Source organism: Bos mutus, chromosome 3 (genome assembly GCF_027580195.1).
Source record: "Bos mutus isolate GX-2022 chromosome 3, NWIPB_WYAK_1.1, whole genome shotgun sequence".
NCBI classification, from domain to species: Eukaryota; Metazoa; Chordata; class Mammalia; order Artiodactyla; family Bovidae; genus Bos; species Bos mutus.
The window spans coordinates 108240749-108260049 of record NC_091619.1 but is presented as its reverse complement, the minus strand read 5'-3'; the positions used below and the strand labels follow the sequence as shown (position 1 = coordinate 108260049).

Here is a 19301-nt window from a genome sequence, read left to right as displayed (position 1 = left end):
GAATGAGATGGCTGGATGGCATCACTGACTCGATGGACGTGAGTCTGAGTGGACTCTGGGAGTTGGTGATGGATAGGGAGGCCTGGCGTGCTGCAATTCATGGGGTCGCAAATAGTTGGACACGACTGGGCGACTGATCTGATCTGATCTGATGCAATATTTTATTCACAGCATTGGACTTCCACCACTTTCACAGGCACATCAACACCTGAGTGTTGTTTCCGCTTTGGCCCAACCTCTTCATCTTTCTGGAGCTTTTCTCTGCTCTTTCCTGGTAGCATTTTGGACACTTACCCTGGGGATTTATCTTCCAGTGTCATATCTTTTTGCCTTCTCATATTGTTCATGGGCTTTTCAAGGCATGAATACTGGAGTGGTTTGCCATTATCTTTTCCAGTGGACTATCTTTTGTTAGAACTCTCCACCATGATCCATCTGTCTTGAGTGACCCAAACCTGTGTCTCCTGCATTGCTGGCAATTATTTTCTGAATCACCAGGGAACCCCCTCAAATTCCACATTTTTAGATATTTATTGCAGCAGCATGCCTCTGTGTTCCAAAGGAAGTTGGTGGCTTTAAACAACAGAAATTTATTTCTACACAGTTCTGGAGGCTAGAAGTCCAAAATCGAGGTGTCAGCAGGGCCATGCCATGCCTGAAGACTCTAGGAAAGAATCCTTTGTCTCTTCTAACCTCTGGTGGCTCCACATGTTCTTTGATTTTTGTGGCAGCATAATTCTAGTCTTTCCCTCCATCTTCACACAGCCTTCTCTTTCTGTTTGTTCTTTTCTGTCTAAGGATGATTGTCATTGGATTTAGGGCCCACCCTAAACAAAGGTGATTTCGTTTCAAGATCTTTATATTAATTATATCTGCAAAGAAGTTTATTTCAAAAAGGTCACATTCTGAGATTCTAGGTACACAGATCTTTTGGGGGCCACAGTTTAACCTACAGCAGGATCTTTTACTTCCTGAGTCCTTTTTAAAGATGATTATTTTATATTTAAACAATTACTTGAAAAATTTCTTATGTCTTCAGTTAAGTTCAGTCACTCAGTCGTGTCTGAGTCTTTGTGACCCCATGGACTGCAGCATTTCAGGCTTCCCTGTCCCATTACCAACTCCATGAGCTTGCTCAAACTCATGTCCATTGAGTTGGTGATGCCATCCAGCCATCTCATGCTCCATTGTTCCCTTTGTCTCCTGCCTTCTATCTTTCCCAGCATCAGGGTCTTTTCCAGTGAGTCAGTTGTTCACATCAGGTGGGTAAAAGGAGCTTCAGCTTCAGCATCATTCCTTCCAATGAATATTTAGGACTGATTTTCTTTAGGATTGACTGGTTTGATCTCCTTGCTATCCAAGGGACTCTGAAGAGTCTTCTCCAACACCACAGTTCAAAAGCATCAATTCTTAGGTGCTCAGCTTTCTTTATGGTCCAACTCTCAAATCCATACATGACTACTGGAAAACCATTGCTTTGACTAGACGGACCTTTGTTGGCAAAGTAATGTCTCTGCTTTTTCACATGCTGTCTAGGTTTATCATAGCTTTTCTTCCAAGGAGCAAACATCTTTAAATTTCATGGCTATAGTCACCATCTGCAGTGATTTTGGAGCCCTCAAAAATAAAATCTCTCACTGTTTTCATTGTTTCTGCATCTATTTGCCATGAAGTGATGGGACCGGATGCCATGATCTTAGTTTTCTGAATGTTGAGTTTTAAGCCAATTTTTTCACTCTCCTCTTTCACTTTCATCAAGAGGCTCCTCAGTTCCTCTTTGCTTTCTGCCATCTGCATATCTGAGGTTATTGATATTTCTCCTGGGAATCTGGATTCCAGTTTGTGCTTCATCCATCTGGGCATTTCTCATGGTGTACTCTGCCTATAAGTTAAACAAGCAGGGTGACAGTTTCCCAATTTGGAACCAGACTATTGTTCCATGTCTGGTTCTGTTGCTTCTTGAAATATATATAGTGTCCAGTTTATGACTTTAATCATTTAAAATGTATAAGTCCGTGGCATTTGATACATTAACAGTGTTGTGCAACTGTTACCACTATTTCATCCCAAACAGAAACTCTGTATATTCATTAAGGTATAAGTCTCCATTGCCCTTTTCTCCAGCCTTTGGTGTGTTTGCTGCTTATTTTAGGTATTTCATATAAGTGAAATCTTAAGTATTTGACTTTTGGTGTCTGGCTTATTTCACATAGCATAATGTTGTAGGATATGTCAAAACTTCGTTTTTTAAAATGGCTGAATTATGTATATAGCACATTTTGTTTTATCTGTTCCTCGGTTGATACTTTGGTTGTTTCTGCCTTTTGGCTGTTGTGAAAAATGCTGGTGTAAACGTTGCCATACAAGTATTTGAGTTCCTTCCTTCATTTTTTGGTTGGGTACCTAGAAATGAATTTGCTGGGTCACATGGAAATTTTATGCCTGTCGTTTTGAGGAGTCACCAAACTTTTCAACAGAGGCTGCACTGATTTCCATTCTCACTAGCAGTTCATGACTGTTCTGTTTTCTCTACATCCTCACCAATACTTGTTCTTTTCTTTTGGTAATAGCGGTCCTGGTGGGTGTGAAGTGTATCTCTTTGTGGTTTTTACCCCCAGTTTTATTGAGATCTAATTGACATACCAGATTGTAGAAGTTTAAGGTATACAGTATAAGGATTTGACTCACATACATCATGAAATGATTATCATAGTAAGTTTAGTGGACATCCATCATCTCATACAAATACAGACTTAGAAAAAAAGTTTTTTCTTGTAATGAGAATTCTTAGGACTTACTAACAACTTCCATATGTAATATACAGCAGTGTTAATTTTATTTATCATGATGTATATTCATTGTGGTTTTGATGTTTTTTCCAAGTATAATTTACAGTATTCAGTTGTACAGTAGGGTGATTAAATTATACAAACATATATATATATATGTATACATTCTTTTTCATATTCTTTTCTAATACAGGTTATTAGAAGATGTTGAATATAGTTCCCTGTGCCGTTCAGCAGGTACTTGTTGTTTATCCATTTTTATATACAGTACTGTGTTAATCCCAGATTCCTAATTTATTCCTCATTGTGTGTGTGTTTGTTGTTGTTGTTGTTTTGGCTGCCCTGCATGGCTTGTGGGATTTTAGTTCCCCAGCCAGGGACTGGGATTGAACCTGGCCCTCAGCAGTGAAAGCATCGAGTGTTGAACACTGGACCCCTAGGGAAGTCCCTGTTTTGATTACTGTAGTTTGTAAGAAGTTTGAAATTGGAAGGTACAGGTCCTCCAACTTTACTTTTTTTTCTAGATTGTTTTGTCTTTACTTGGGGTTTTTTAAAATTCGTAAGTTTAGGATTTTTGTTGATTTCTGCAGTAGTGCCATTGGAATTTTTATAGGCATTGGATTCAATCTGTGAATCTCCTGAGTAGTATGTTTCATCCCAGCACTATTAAATGTTGTGAATCAGTGAACATGGGATGTCTTCCAGTTTATTTAGGTCTTCTTTAATTTCTTTCAGCAATGTTTTGTACACGTCCCTCAATGTGTAAGTTTTATACCTCCTTTGCTACAATATCAGTCAGAGTAATAGACCACACTGATAGAGTGAAGGGAAAAAGCATGATAATCTTTGTTGATGTAGGGGAAATAAAGCATTTGAAAAGAACCAACATCCTTTTATAAAAACACTCAAGAAACTAGGAATAGAAGGAAACTTTCTCAATATGATAAAGTCTATATATGAAAAATCGTAGCTAACATCATTTTTGATGATGAAAGACTGAAAAAATTTCCCCTCAGAGTAGGAATAAGACAGAGATGCCCTTTTTTGGCATTTCTGTTCAACGTGGTATATGAAGTTTTAGCCAAAGCATTTAGGCAAGAAAGAAATAAAAGATCCTAATTGCAAAGAAAGAAGTAAAACTATATTTACAGAGGATATGACCTTGTATGTAGAAGCCTGTAAAAATCCTCCTCCTCCCCAAAAAATCAAGCCCTCTGAGAAATTAAAGTTCAGGATACAAAAAATAAATAACTTAGTTTTATTTCTATATACTATCAATGAACAACCCCAAAAGGAAATAAAAAAATGATTTTGTTTATATTATAATCAAAAAGAATAAAATACTTGTATTTATCCTTTTGACTTAATTCCAGTAGTCCTCGAGTCTCCCCTTTTGGCCAAAAAGATGTTCCTAGGCTCATTGGCTCATCTTGTATATTACCACTTCAGCCTTGGAATTAACTCCAAGTGGGAAATGGTAGTTTATAGACCATAGACTGAACTCAGGCAAGTCTTTTGACTTTGGAGTTTTTTTGAGATGGTATCAGCTGAATATTTCGCATTTACTCCTCAGTCACACCTATGCTTTTCCTTCTGTTTCACCACTTAAATTCTCTTTAAAATCACTGAAATGACCTGATAATCACCAAGTCTAACGGATGCTTTTTCAGAACTTTCCTTTTTTGATCTTTGTTAAACATCTGACCCTATTACCCATTCTTTCCTTGAAACTTCTCCCTTAGGTATAAGATGGCATTCTCGTGGTTCTTCTCTTGAATTGATTCTTTTCAGTCACCTCTGACTTTGCTTGCCCAGTAGGTCTTGTTCCCCCAGCTGCATTTTTGTTGGGTAATTCCTTCTACAGTGATTTTAGCCATTACCCATTAAATACATTATGTGATTTCCTTCCTTTGCTTCTCTGTTGTCTCTAAAATTCAAAATCAGTGTTTCCAAATGTGAGCTTTGACTCACATTTTGATGTCTTGTGAGTATTGCTAACTCAGTATACCTAAAATGGAATTCTCTATATCCTTGACAGGTACTTAATCTTCCAAATAGTGCCCTATTCCTTCTGAACCTGTTTTTCTTCCTGTATTATCACCCAACTTAGAGACTTCTGAGTCATCTTGCTTATTCCTTTTCCCTTATCAATCCAGTTTAAATTGGTAAATCTTGTTGAGATTATCTGAAATTATTTTTAAAACTTCAGTGCTACTGCCAACACCCTAGTTCTAGTACTTAAAATGCTTTGTCTTTTTACTTTCTATGCCTTTACAATTCTTGTTTTCCCTTTCTGTAATCTACTGTTTCCTATTCCCCATTCATTTTATACACCGGAGACTGAAGTATCTTCAGAAATGAAAATCTGTTCATCTATAAGGTAACATGTTGACCCCCTCACTATTCTAATTCCCTTAGATACTCTTTGAATTCTCTCCCTGTGGCAAGAGGCAGGTTGCTTCACAGCTCTTACTCTCATCCTGGAAATTTTCTTTTCCTTCATGGGAGAGTTTCTTTCTGGTTGTCTTTGCTGCTATTATGTTACCTTGGTGGGGGTTCTGCTTGGGCTCTGCAACCCAAATATGGAGACAAAATCTTAGCTTAATTCCACCCAATACAGCTGAGACCAGGCTATGATTTTTTACACAGGACTATTAAAAAAGTTTGCTTTTAACTTTTAATAGAGAATGAGATGGCTGGATGGCATCACTGAGGCAATTAACATTTACTTGGGCTAACTTCGGGAGGTGGTGAAGGACAGGGAGGCCTGGTGTGCTGTAGGTCATGGGGTCTCACCGAGTTGGACACAACTGGGTGACTGAACAACAACAGTTAAAAGTTTAGCATAGTAGGAGGGAATTTGAAAACAAATATAGCTGGCTTTTACATAGGCTGATCTAGGAGAAATGGGTAACATTTACCTACTAAGCCTTCGGCTTATTGTCTAGTGAATAGAGGATGTCTTCTCTTTGCAACCTGGAAGCAGTTTGAGATCTGAGGGAAAGAACTTATTTCCAGGATGAGAGTAAGAGCTGTGAAGCAACCTGCCTCTTGCCACAGGGAGAGAATTCAAAGAGTATCTAAGGGAATTAGAATAGTGAGGGGGTCAACATGTTACCTTATAGATGAACTTATTCCTCTCTCCTTTCTTCTGAGGATCTAGCATCCTGACCTGTAATTTCTTGTTTTTTGGCTGACTAACATTGGGACTAGTTCACTTCAGGAGATTCAGTCTCCTTTCTGCAGAGATGTAGTGTTATGTTAGTCTTTGGCTACAATAGAGCAAACAGACCAACATTTGTGTAAGACAGATTGGCTTATTCAACATATATATAAGATGTGTCACACAGCCATGGAGTTTCAGAGTTGGACACGACTGAGCCACTGAACTGAACACATGGTTCTAGGTGCTGGAGAAATAGTAATGAACAAGAAAGACAAGGTTCATGCTGGTGGTGGGGGTGCAAGACAGAAAATAAGAAATGGATAAAATAATTTCAGGTAGTGAAGAAAATAAGAGAGCATAAGATAATATGGTAGTGAGTAATTGGGGTGGAAACAAACAATATTAGATATTTCTCTAAGAAGCCAGCTTGTGGTTTTTAAATAAGATCTCTTAAAAAGGTTCCTTTAGTTCCTGTGTATAGGGTGATCTTCAGGCAGCATGATGGGAAAGAGGATGAATTAGGAGGTTCTCGGTGTAATTTTTGTGTAAAGGTAACCATTGTTTGAGGAAGGTAGAGATGGTGAGAATTGGTTGTAATACATTTTGGAGATGGAGTCAGTACAACTTGTGGATTGATTGAATAGGGAAATAAGACTGCAGACCTCTGGGTTTTCACCTGGATGAGCTAGATACTTCGTGGCACCATAAACTGAGATGGGAAAATGGAAAAGAATACACATAGTAATGAGGATAAGGGAAGTGAAGTGAAGTGAAAGTCGCTCAGTTGTATGACTCTTTGCGACCCCATGGACTGTATAGCCTGTCATGCTCCTCTGTCCGTGGAATTCTCCAGGCCAGAATACTGGAGTGGGTAGCCGTTTCCTTCTGCAGGGATCTTCCCAACCCAGGGATCGAACCCAGGTCTCCCACATTGCAGGTGGATTCTTTGCTGTCTGAACCAGCAGGGAAGCCCTGGAGGTTTTACCAAGATAGGAAGAAACTGTTATTTCCTTACATTAGATTACTGGTCTAAATTGCTTGTGATAAGAATATAACAGCTTCACTGTAAAGTATACATCAGAGTCTCAACTTTGATATTGTTGAGGTTTTGAACCAGGTAATGTGTATGGGGTAGAGCGAGTTGCCCTGTGTATTTTGGATGTTTAGCAGTATACCTGTTCTTTACCAACTGCATGCCAGTAGCACTGACTCCCCATTGTGAGAACTGAAAATACCTCCAGGCATGGCCAGATGTCTCCTGAGGGGCATGATTGCCCCTCGTTGAGTACCACGGCTCTAGATATAGCCTAAAGACCTATCAAATGGTTCCAACTACTTCTCATTCCGTTCTCTTATATAAATTCTGTCAATACAGCTATGTTGATTGACATGCTACTTTTCTTGCTTTTGTGCCTTTTAAAAAAATCGTGTTTTATTCAGCCATAATTGTTTCCTGATTTTTTAACCTAAATTTTTACCCCGAGCACTGCTTCTGTTATTAAAAATATGCTTGTAAACATAACTTTAATGGCTTTAAAATGATAATATTTTTAAGTTGTAATACTTTATAACTTTAAAATATTTTAAATTGTAATAATCTGTGGTATAGATAGACCATAATGTGGGAATATCCTCCAATTCTTAGGTTGTTTAAAATCTTTTCCTGTTAAAAGTGAGGCTAAACTGGTTGGATGAAGCACAAGCTGGAATCAAGATTGCTGGGAGAAATATCAACAACCTCAGATACGCAGATGACACCACCCTCATGGCAGAAAGCAAAGAAGAACTAAAGAGCCTCTTGACGAAAGTACAAGAGGAGAGTGAAAAAGTTGGCTTAAAACTCAACATTCAGAAAACTAAGATCATGGCCTCTGGTCCCATCACTTCATGGCAAATAGATGGGGAAACAGTGGAAACAGTGAGAGGCTACTTTTGGGGGCTCCAAAATCACTGCAGATAGTGACTGCAGCCATGAAATTAAAAGACGCTTGCTCCTTGGAAGAAAAGCTATTACCAACCTAGACAGCTTATTAAAAACCAGAGACATTATTTTGCCAGCAAAGGTCCCTCTAGTCAAGGCTATGGTTTTTCCATTAGTCATGTATGGATGTGAGAATTGGACTATAAAGAAAGCTGAGCGCTGAAGAATTGATGCTTTAAAAAAAAAAAAAAAAGAATTGATGCTTTTGAACTGTGGTATTGGAGAAGATTCTTGAGAGTCCCTTGGACTATGAGGAGATCCAACCAGTTCATCCTAAAAGCAATCAGTGCTGAATATTCATTGGAAGGAGTGATGCTCAAGCTGAAACTCCAATACTTTGGCCACCTGATGCAAAGAACTGACTCATTGGAAAAGACCCTGATGCTGAGAAAGATTGAATGCAGGTGGAGAAGGGGACGACAGAGGATGAGATGGTTGGATGGCATCACTGACGCAATGGACATGAGTTTGAGCAAGCTCCGGGAGTTGGTGATGGACAGGAAGGCCTGGTGTGCTGCAGTCCATGGTGTTACAAAGAGTCAGACATGACTGAGCGACTGAACTGAAACTGGCTAAACTGGTTGGGGGATGTTGGGACCAGTGAGTGATAGCCAAGGGTTTGAGGTTTCCTCCTGGGATAAGAAAAATATTCTAAAATCGATTGTGGTCATGGTTATGTAACTCTGAGTATACTAACACTCATTGGGTTGTGTACTTTAGATGTGTGATGTGAATTATGTGGCATCTCATTGAAGTTGTTATAGAAAAAGGTTTAAAGCAAACAGCTTTCTGTGTAACTTTTTACAAGTTTTTTTTTTTAAACTATTTTATTTTTGGTTGTGATGGGTCTTTGTTGTTGGTCACAGGTTTTCTCTAGTTGCAGCAGGTGGGGTCTGCTCTTCATTGTGGTGCACCGCTTTCTCATTGAGGTGGCTTCTCTTTTTTTGGAGAACAGGCTCTCAGCACACGGGCTTCAGTAGTTGGGGCACAGAGGCTTAGTTGCTCTGTGGCATGTGGAATCTTTCTAGACCAGAGATCGAGCCTGTGTTCCCTGCATCGGCAGGCAGGCTCTTATCCACTGTACCACCAGGGAAGTCTGATTGTGTGTAACTTCTGTCTGTAACTCTAGAAGTGAAACTACTGATTCAAGGCATGTGAAAAATATATTTACGGTTTATTGAGGTATTCTATATGGAGTAACATTTATCCCTTTTACTGTACAGTACATTCTGTAACTTATTGAACTACCAACAGAGTCAGGATCCAGAACAGTTCCATCAACCCCCAAACCCTCATGTCCCTTACAGCCAGCCTTTCCCCTACCTCTGCCCTGATCCGTTTTCTCTTCCGCAATTCTGCATTTTCAGAAAACCATATAAATAACATCATACAGTATGCAGCCTTATGAATTTTGTTTTTTTCACTTAGCATAATGCATTTGAAATTTATCCATATTGTTGCATGTGTCAGCAGTTCCTTTTTATTGGTGACTAACATTCCTTTTTGTGGATGTACCAAAATCTATCAACTTTCCAGTTGAAAAACAATTGTTTCTAGTTTTTGGTGATTATGAGTAAAGTCATAATAAATATTTGCCTATAAGTGTTTTTTATTTGGCTGCCCTGGTCTTTGTTGTGGTGTGCTGACTTCTCTAGTCGTGCGTGCAGGCTTCTCTTTGTGTAGTGTGGGCTTCTTGTGTTGTGGAGCTCAGGCTCTAGAGTGCATGGAGTTAATTGCACCATGGCATGTGAGATCTTAGTTCTTCAACCATGTCCCCTGAATTGGAAGATGGATTCTTAACCACTGGACCACCAGGAAGGTCCCTGCCTATAGATTTTTTTCTTTTCCTAAGCACTATATTATTGCAGGGATATACTATAACACTTTGCTCTTTCAAAAAAAGTTTAAAGCAAAGTATACAAATGGGGAAAACCCCTTCATTTTCAAGAAGGAATTAATGAGGAAAAAGCTTATTACGTTGGGTGTAATTTCTTTATACTTGTTCATAATGAACAATGATTTTGAGGCAGTTTATGAAAAGATGTATAGGGAGAAAAGATTAAAAGAAATAAGAACCATAATAGGAAAATATAGATAATTCTAATGTGATTGATGAGAGAATACGGTTAGGTATGTATGTGCCATTATTAACTGGAGCAAACATTACTGAATCTGCTAAAAAAAACCAGTATCTTCTAGCACTTATTCTAAAAGTAATTTCAGACGTGAATCTTCAGTAGGAGACTCTGAGTAAAGGAACAATAACATCTCCTTTTCAACAGGAAACATCAGTCTGAACTTCTTGCTTATAGGTTTTTGTATACACATACATTTTCATTTCCTTTGGGTAAATAATTAGGTGTGGGATTGCTGGGTCATATCTGTTTTCTTATGTTGCATTTTAAGAGTTATTTTTGTATTTTGGATATAAATCTTTTACTTGATATGTGTTTTGGAAATATTTTTTCCTAGTCTGTGGCTCAACTTCATATTCTTAAGTATTTTTCAAAGAGTAGAAATTGAGATTGAAGTGGGTGAATACACACACAGACACAAATTTAATTTTGTGGGAATAAGCACGTAGATCATGTCAAAGGACCCAATAGAAAACATCATGATGTATTTCTTTTTTTTTGTTTCAAAAAAAGCAACTATTTGCATTTCCCTGAATGCTAGTGAGATTATGCATTTGTTTTGACTAGCTGTGTTTCATCTGCCAAGAATTATTTGCCTCTCCATACCATTTGTTTAATTTCACATTGGAATATTTCTCTCTTTATTGTTGGATTTGAAAGAGAACTTTATATATTGTAGATATTATGCCTTTGAATATTATATGCATTGCAGATATTTTCTTCCAGTTTATTGCTTGTCTTTTCACATTTTTAAATGGGTAGAAAATGTTTTCACTTTTATGTAGTTGAACTTGTCACTTTTTCTTATTTATGCCTTAGTAGTTTTCTGTATTGCTTAGAAATATCTTCCCTGGTTAAAGATCATAAAGAAGTTTCTACTTTATTTTCTTCTAGGAATTTTACTATGTTGTTATTTTGTTGGCATTGTTGTGCATTTATTTTTTTACATTAAATTATTACTTCCCCTGAAAAAAAAAAAACCAAAAAAACAAAAAAAGCAACTTGTTATTGAATTATAGTTGATTTACAGTGGTGTGTTAGTTTCAGGTGTGTGGCAGATTGAGTCAGTCATACATGTATTTATCTATTTTTTTCATATTTCTTTTCCATTATAGTTAATTACAAGATACTGAACATAGTTTCATGTGTCATACAGTAAGTCTTTGTTGTTTATTTAGTATAGAGAAGTGTGTCTCTGTTAATCCTACATTCCTAATTTATCATTCCTCCCTTTTCCTCTTTGGTAACCATAAACTTGTTTTCTATGTCTGTGAGTCTGTTTCTGCTTTGTAAATAAGTTCATCTGTATCATTTTTTCAGATTCCACATGTAAGTTTCTAGATCATTCATATTGCTGTAAATGACATTATTTCATTCTGTTTTATGGCTGAGTAATACTCCTTTATATATTTTCATATATATACACACACACACACAGGCACGCGTGCACACATACCACATCTGGTTTGTGCATTCATCTGTCAGTGGACATTTAGGTTAATTCCCTGTGTTTATGTCAAAGAGTGTTCTGCCTGTGTCTTCCTCTAGAAGTTTATAGTATCCCGTCTTATATGTAGGTCTTGAATCCATTTTGAGTTTGTTTTGTGTGTAGTGTGTATCTGATTTCACTCTTTTTACGTGTAGCTGTCCAGTTTTCCCAGCATCACTTGTTGAAGAGGCTGTCTTTTCTCCACAGTACATCCTTGCCTCCTCTGTCATAGATTTGTCAGACGTAAGCATATGAGTATATTTCTGGGCCTTCTGTCCTCTTCCATTGATCTAGTGTCTGGTTTGGTAATTTGAGTTTGATTACTGTAGCTTTGTAATATAGCCTGAAGTTAGGGAGTCTGACTCCTTCAGCTTTATTCTTCGTTCTCAAGATTGTTATGGCTATTCAGGATCTTTTGTGTTTCCATACAAAATTTAAAATTATTTGTTCTAGTTCTGTGAAAAATGCCATGGTAGTTTGATAGGGATTGCATTGAATCTGTAGATTGCCTTGGGTAGTATGGTTATTTTTAACAGTATTGATTTTTCCCATCCAAGAACACAATATATCTTTCCATTTGTGTTGACTTCAATGTCTCTCATCAGTGTCTTACAGTTTTTGGAGTACAAGCTTTTTGCCTCCTGAGGTAGATTTATTCCTAGGTATTTTATTGTTTTTGGTGCAGTGATAAGCAGGATTGTTTCTTTAATTTCTGTTTTTGATAATTTGTTGTTAGTGTGTAGAAATGTAAAAGGCTTCTGTATGTTAATTTTGTATTTGGTAACTTTACCAAATTCACTGATGAGTTCTAGTAGTTTTCTGGTGGCATCTCTAGGATTTTCTGTCTATACTATCATGTTATCTGCAGACATTGACAGTTGTAGTTCTTCCTTCCCATTCGGATTCCTTTGTTTTTCTTTTCTGAGGCTATGGCTAGGACTTTGCAAACTGTTGAATAACAGTGGTGAAAGTGTCCTTCCTTGTCTTGTTTCTGGTCTTGGAAGGAATGCTTTGAACTTTCCATTGTTGAGTGTGATGTTAGCCATGGGTTTGTCATATGTGACCTTTATTATGTTGAGATATGTTCCCTCTGTGCCTGCTTTCTAGAGAGTTATTTTCAATGGATATTGAGTTCTGTCAGAAGCATTTTCTGCATCTATTGAGATGATTCTGTGGTTTTTATTCTTTAGTTTGTTAATATGATGTATCATATTGATCTTTGGATATTGAAAAATCCTTGCTTTCCTGGGATAAATCACACTTTATCACGATGTATGATCCTTTTAATGTATTGTTGGGTTTGGTTTGCTAGTATTTTGTTGAGGATTTTTGTATCTGTTGTTCATCAGTGATAAGTTCAGTTCAGTTGCTCAGTTCTCTCTGACTCTTTGCGACCTCATGGACCGAAGGATGCCAGGTTTCCCTGGCCATCACCAACTCCCAGAGCTTGCTCAAACTCATGTCCATTGAGTCGGTAATGCTATCCAACCATCTCATCCTCTGTTGTCCCCTTCTCCTGCCTTCAGTCTTTCCCAGTATCAGGATGTTTTCTAATGAGTCAGTTCTTCGCATCAGGTGGCCAAAGTATTGGAGTTTCAGGCAGCATCATTCCTTCCAATGAATATCAGGGCTGATTTTATTTTAGGATTGACTAGTTTGATCTCCTTGCAGTCCAAAGGACTCTGAAGAGTCTTCTCCAACACCATAGTTCAAAAGCATCAATTCTTTGGTGCTCAGCTTTCTTTAGAGTCCACTCTCACATCCATACATGACTATTGGAAAAAACATGACTTTGACTATATGGACCTTTGTTGGCAAAGTAATGTCTCTGCTTTTTAATATGCTGTCTATGTTGGTCATAGCTTTTCCTCCAAGGAGCAAGTGTCTTTTAATTTCATGGCTGCGGGCACCATCTACAGTGATTCTGGAGCCCAAAGAAATAAAGTCTGTCACTGTTTCCATTGTTTCTCCATCTGTTGCCATGAAGTAATGGGACTGGATGCTGTGGGAGCTTCGTGTTTTGAATATCGAGTTTTAAGCCAGCTTTTTCCCTCTCCTCTTTGACTTTCATCAGGAGGCCCTTTAGTTCTTCATCGCTTTCTGCCATGAGGGTGGTGTCATCTGCATATCTGAGGTTATTGATATTTCTCCCAGCAATCTTGATTCGAGCTTGTGCTTCATCTAGCCTGGCATTTCTCATGATGTACTCTGTATATAAATTAAATAAGCAGGGTAACAGCATACAGCTGTTGACGTACTCCTTTCCCAATTTGGACCAGTCTGTTGTTCCATGTCTGGTTTTAACTGTTGCTTCTTGACCTGCGTGCAGATTTCTCAGGAGGCAGGTAAGGTGGTCTGGTATTCCCATCTCTTGAAGAGCTTTCACAGTTTGTTGTGATCCACACAGTCAAAGGCTTTGGCATAGTCAATAAAGCAGAAGTAGATGTTTTTCTGGAATTCTCTTGCTTTTTCTGTGATCCAGTGGATGTTGGCAATTTGATCTCTGGTTCCTTTGCCTTTTCTAAATCCAGCTTGAACATCTGGAAGTTCTCAGTTGAACCCTAGCTTGGAGATTATCATCAGTGATACTGGCCTGTAATATTTTTTGTGTGTGATATCTTTGCCTGCTGTTGGCAGAGGTGTTCCTTTCTCTGCAATAAAAAGCAGTAGAGAAGATAAATGAAATTAAAAGCTAGTTCTTCGAAATGATAGACAAAATTGACTAACGGTTACCCAGACTCATCAAGAAAAAATGGAGAGAGCTCAAATCAGTAAAATCGGATGAAAAAGGTGAAGTTGCAACTGACTCCACAGAAATACAAAGGGTCATAAGAGACTACTGTGAACAGCTGCTGCTGCTGCTGCTAAGTCACTTCAGTCGTGTCCAACTCTGTGCGACCCCATAGACAGCAGCCCACCAGGCTCTCCCGTCCCTGGGATTCTCCAGGCAAGAACACCGGAATGGGTTGCCATTTGCTTTTCCAATGCACAAAGTGAAAAGTGAAAGTGAAGTTGTGCCCGACTGTCAGCAACCCCATGGACTGCAGCCCATCAGGCTCCTCCGTCCATGGGATTTTCCAGGCAAGAGTACTGGAGTGGGTTGCCATTGCCTTCTCCAACTGTGAACAGCAGCATGCCAATAAAGTGGACAACCTAGAAAAAGTGGACAAATTCTTAGATACAATCTCCTAAGACTGAAACAGTAAGAAATAGAAAATATGAACAAACCAGTTATCAGTACTGAAACTGAATCAGTAATTTAAAACAAGTCCAGGATCAGATGGCTTCACCGGTGAATTCTACTAAACATTTAGAGAAGAGTTAACATCTGTTCGTCTCAAAGTCTTTTAAAAAATTTCAGAGGAAGGAACATTTCTGAAGTCATTTTATGAGGCCACCATCACCCTTATACTCAAAGCAGACACATTTATCACAAAAAAACAAAATTCCAGACTAATATCACTGATGAGCATAGATGCAAAATAGTCTTCAACAAAATACTAGCAAACTGAATCCAGCAATATATTTGAGAGATCATACACACTGATCAAGTGGGATTTATCTCATGGATATAAGTATTTTTCAATATCCAGAAATCAATCAATGTAATATACCACATTAACAAATTGAAGAATAAAAACCATGGTGTATTTTTCAGAATCCCCTGAAGGAATTCACCACCCGTCCCCCCTTTACAATACACAAATACCCATCCAGTTTCTGTCTATCCCAGACCTTTTGAAGTAGAATATGGGGGAGAAAGTGGAAGATTGCAGAATAGGAACCATTGACAGTAGAATTTGGCCCTGGTCCTTAGCAGTAACAACAGTTTGTGTTTCCTTATGTATAAGATGGAAATAAAGACACTCTAACTCTCTTAGTAGGTTTCAGTAGGTTAGTGCACATGGAATACATTAGGTGGTGATTTCTAAAAGCAAAGGGAAAGACTAAGAGCCAAAGATCTTGTCATGGAAGGCTTTCAGATCATTGCCAGAAACTGGTAGTGAACATTAGTCTTTTCTTCCTTTCCATTTCTGTGTGGTGCTTGAATTATTTAAGAAGCAAATGTTTGTTTCAGTTTTTCTCTGGTTCAGTCCATTTATTCTCCTGAAATTGACTATGTTGTTTTCAGAAGTTCTTGAATTCTAATATAGCATAGTAAATTTTTTGCTTTTTTATATGCTTTTCATATGAGTTTTGATGAATTTATATCAAAGTTGAAATGGTCCACTAAAGATAGTTTAAAAAAATATGCATGTTTACTGACGTTCAGTTATTTTTCATGCTTGATGTCTTAACATATGTATTGGAGAAGTAAATACTTTTTTTACTGTAATTTTTATATATGAAAAATAATTTCACTTTAATTGAAAGAGTATTCAACCATGATAAAAAGGAAAAAAGGGTCCTCTGCCTGTTACCAAAAGAAGATGTGCTTTGTTTTGTTGCCATTTGTTGGATGAAAGGAGTAAAGAAAGGCCCCCAAATAGTTATTTTTCAGTTCAGTTCATTTCAGTCGCTCAGTCGTGTCTGACTGTTTGTGACACCATGGACTGCAGCACGCCAGGCTTCGCTGTCCATCACCAACTCCCAGAGCTTATTCAAGATCATGTCCATCGAGTCGGTGATGCCCTCCAACCATCTCATCCTCTGTCGTCCCCTTTTCCTCCTGCCTTCAATCTTTCCCAGCATCAGGGTCTTTCCATTGAATCACTTCTTTACATCAGGTGGCCATAGTATTGGAGTTTCAGCTTCTGCATCAGCCCTTCCAATGAATATTCAGGACTGGTTTCCTTCATGATGAATGGTTGGCTCTCCTTGTAGAGAGTCAAGGGATTCTCAAGAATCTTCTCCAACACCACAGTTCAAAAATATCAATTCTTGGTGCTCAGTTTTCTTTATTTTTTTTTTCTCTCTCTTTTTTTTTTAATTTTATTTTATTTTTAAACTTTACAATATTGTATTAGTTTTGCCAAATATCAAAATGAATCCGCCACAGGTATACCCGCGTTCCCCATCCTGAACCCTCCTCCCTCCCCTCCCCTCCCTCTGGGTCATCCCAGTGCACTCAGTTTTCTTTATAATCCAACTGTCACATCTGTACATGACCACTGGAAAAACCATAGCTTTGCCTAGGTAAACCTTTGTTGGCAAGTAATGTCTCTGTTTTTTAATATGCTGCTGAGGTTGTTCATAGCTTTTCTTCCAAGTAGCAAGCATTTTTTAATTTCATGGCTGCAGTCACCATCTGCCATGATTTTGGAGCCCAAAAAGATAAAGTCTGACACTGTTTCCACTGTTTACCCATCTATTTCCCATGAAGTGATGGGACCAGATGCCATGATCTTCATTTTCTGAATGTTGAGCTTTAAGCCAACTTTTTCACTCTCCACTTTCACTTTCATCAAGAGGCTTTTTAGTTCTTATTGGCTTTGTGCTATAAGGGTGATGTCATCTACATATCTGAGGTTACTGATATTTCTCCCGCAGTCTTGATTCCAGCTTGGGCTTCTCCCAGCCCAGCGTTTCTCATGATGTACTCTGCATATAAGTTAAATAAGCAGGGTGACAGTATACAACCTTGACGTACTCCTTTCCCGATCTGCAACCAGTCTGTTCCATGTCGGGTTCTAACTATTGCTTCTTGACCTGCATACAGATTTCTCAGGAGGCAGTAAGGTGGTCGGTATTCCCATCTGTTTAAGAATTTTCCACAGATTGTTGTGACCCAAACAGTCAAAGGCTTTGGTGTAGTCAATGAAGTAGATGTTTTTCTGGAACTCTCTTGCTTTTTTGATGATCCAAAGGATGTTGGCAATTTGATCTCTGGTTCCTCTGCCTTTCTAAATCCAGCTTGAACATCTGGAAGTTCATAGTTCATGTACTGTTGAAGCCTGGCTTGGAGAATTTTGAGCATTACTTTGCTAGTGTGTGAAATGAGTGCAATTGTATGGTAGTTTGAGCATTCTTTGGCATTGCCTTTCTTTGGGATGGGAATGAAAAGAAACCTTTTCCAGTCCTGTGGCCACTGATGAGTTTTCCAAATTTGCTGGCATATTGAGTGCAGCAGTTTGACAGTATCATCTTTTAGGATTTGAAATAGCTTAAATGGAATTCCTTCACCTCTGCTAGTTTTATTCGTAGTGATGTTTCCTAAGGCCCACTTGACTTTGCATTCCGGGATGCCTGGTTCTAGGTAAGTAATCACGCCATCCTGGTTATCTGGGTCATGAAGATATTTTTTTGTATAGTTCTTCTGTGTTTTCTTGCCACCTTGTCTTAATATCCTCTGCTTCTGTTAGGTCCATACCATTTCTGTCCTTTATTGTGCCCATCTTTGCATGAAATGTTCCCTTGGTATCTAATTTTCTTGAAGAGATCTCTAGTCTTTGCCATTTTATTGTTTTCCTCTATTTCTTTGCATTGATCACTGAGGAAGAGTTTCTTATCTCTCCTTGCTGTTGTTTGGAACTCTGCATTCAAGTGCATAATATCTTTCCTTTTCTCCTTTGCCTTTTGTATCTTGTCTTTTCTTAGCTATTTGTAAGGCCTCCTCAGACAACCATTTTGTCTTTTTGCATTCTTTTCTCTTGGGGATGTTCTTGATCACTGCCTCCTGTACAAATGGTTTGTTAAAAGAAAAAGTGGCTTGTTTAGTGTGAGGAATACAACTTTTAAGAGATTTCTACTTGATTACTACTTTGCTTAACCTTTGTTATGAAAATTTTCAAACATAAATGTGAGTAGATAAACTAATGCTCATGTATTCATCATTCATCTTTTTAAAGATTCATCAACTTTTTGCCTCATTTTTCATCTATTCTTCCCACATTTCTTTCCCTACAATATACATGTGTGTATGTGTGTGTGTGTGTGTGTGTGTGTGTGTGTGTATAAAGTATTTATTTGGCTACACCAGGCCTTAGTTGCAGCGCACAGGATCTTTGATCTTCATTGTGGGCATGTGGAATCTAATTACCCAACCAGGGCTCAAACCTGGGCCTCCTGCATTCAGAGCGCAGAGTCTTAGCCACTGGACCACCAGAGAAGCCCCTCCCTGTCATATTTTAAAGCAAATCCTGGACATACGTTTTTTTACCTATTAATACATAAAATATGTATCTCTGAAAGATGAGTCTCTTTTTTACAAAAAATAAGCCATAAATACCATTATCGCACTTAACAAAATCATTAGTAATTTTTCAGTTTCACTTAATGCCCTGTTCATCTGTTGAAACTGTTTCAGAAAGTTAGTAGCTAAAATAAGATTTGTGTGTTGCTAAAACAGAGTCTGTGGGTTGTTGTGTCTTTTCAGCCTCTTTTCATCAGTAAATCTTCCCCCATTAAAAAAAAAGCCATTTATTTTTAGAAGATACTGTTTGATTTGTTGTACAGCATTTCCTACATTCTGTGTTTTGCTGGTTATATCCTGGTGTCATTGAACACATTCCTCCATCCCTTATGTTCCCTGTAAGCTGTTAGAAGTATGATTAGATTCATGCTTAATTGTTTTTTTTTTGCAAAGACTTCTTCATAGGTGGTCCTGTGTTCTTTCTATGACACTGGCAATGGTAGCACATCACTCTTCGTGATGTTCATCCTAGGTCAGGTGATATCAGCCTAATTCATATATTAAAAAGTTCTCCTTCAGTTTTGATCTAATGCTTTTATCATTCGTTGATTAGTTCTTGATTCACTATTTAATTAGTAGTTATAAAATGATCGTTTCCTGATTCTTTTA

The 19301-nt window shown here is 38.0% G+C and overlaps 1 protein-coding gene across 7 annotated transcripts in view; it reads left to right on the top strand.

Moving 5' to 3' along the window:
• ZMYM4 (zinc finger MYM-type containing 4) overlaps positions 1-19301 on the top strand; it is a 163910-nt gene that overhangs the window by 9963 nt on the left and 134646 nt on the right. The window contains exon 2 of one of the 7 annotated variants that reach the window (XM_070368447.1): positions 2983-3026. The exons of the other annotated variants lie outside the window; for them this stretch is intronic. Within the exon in view, the coding sequence (XP_070224548.1) occupies positions 2994-3026 (33 nt within the window). The 5' untranslated portion in view covers positions 2983-2993. The remainder of the gene's footprint in view (positions 1-2982; positions 3027-19301) is intronic. 7 annotated transcript variants of the gene reach the window in all.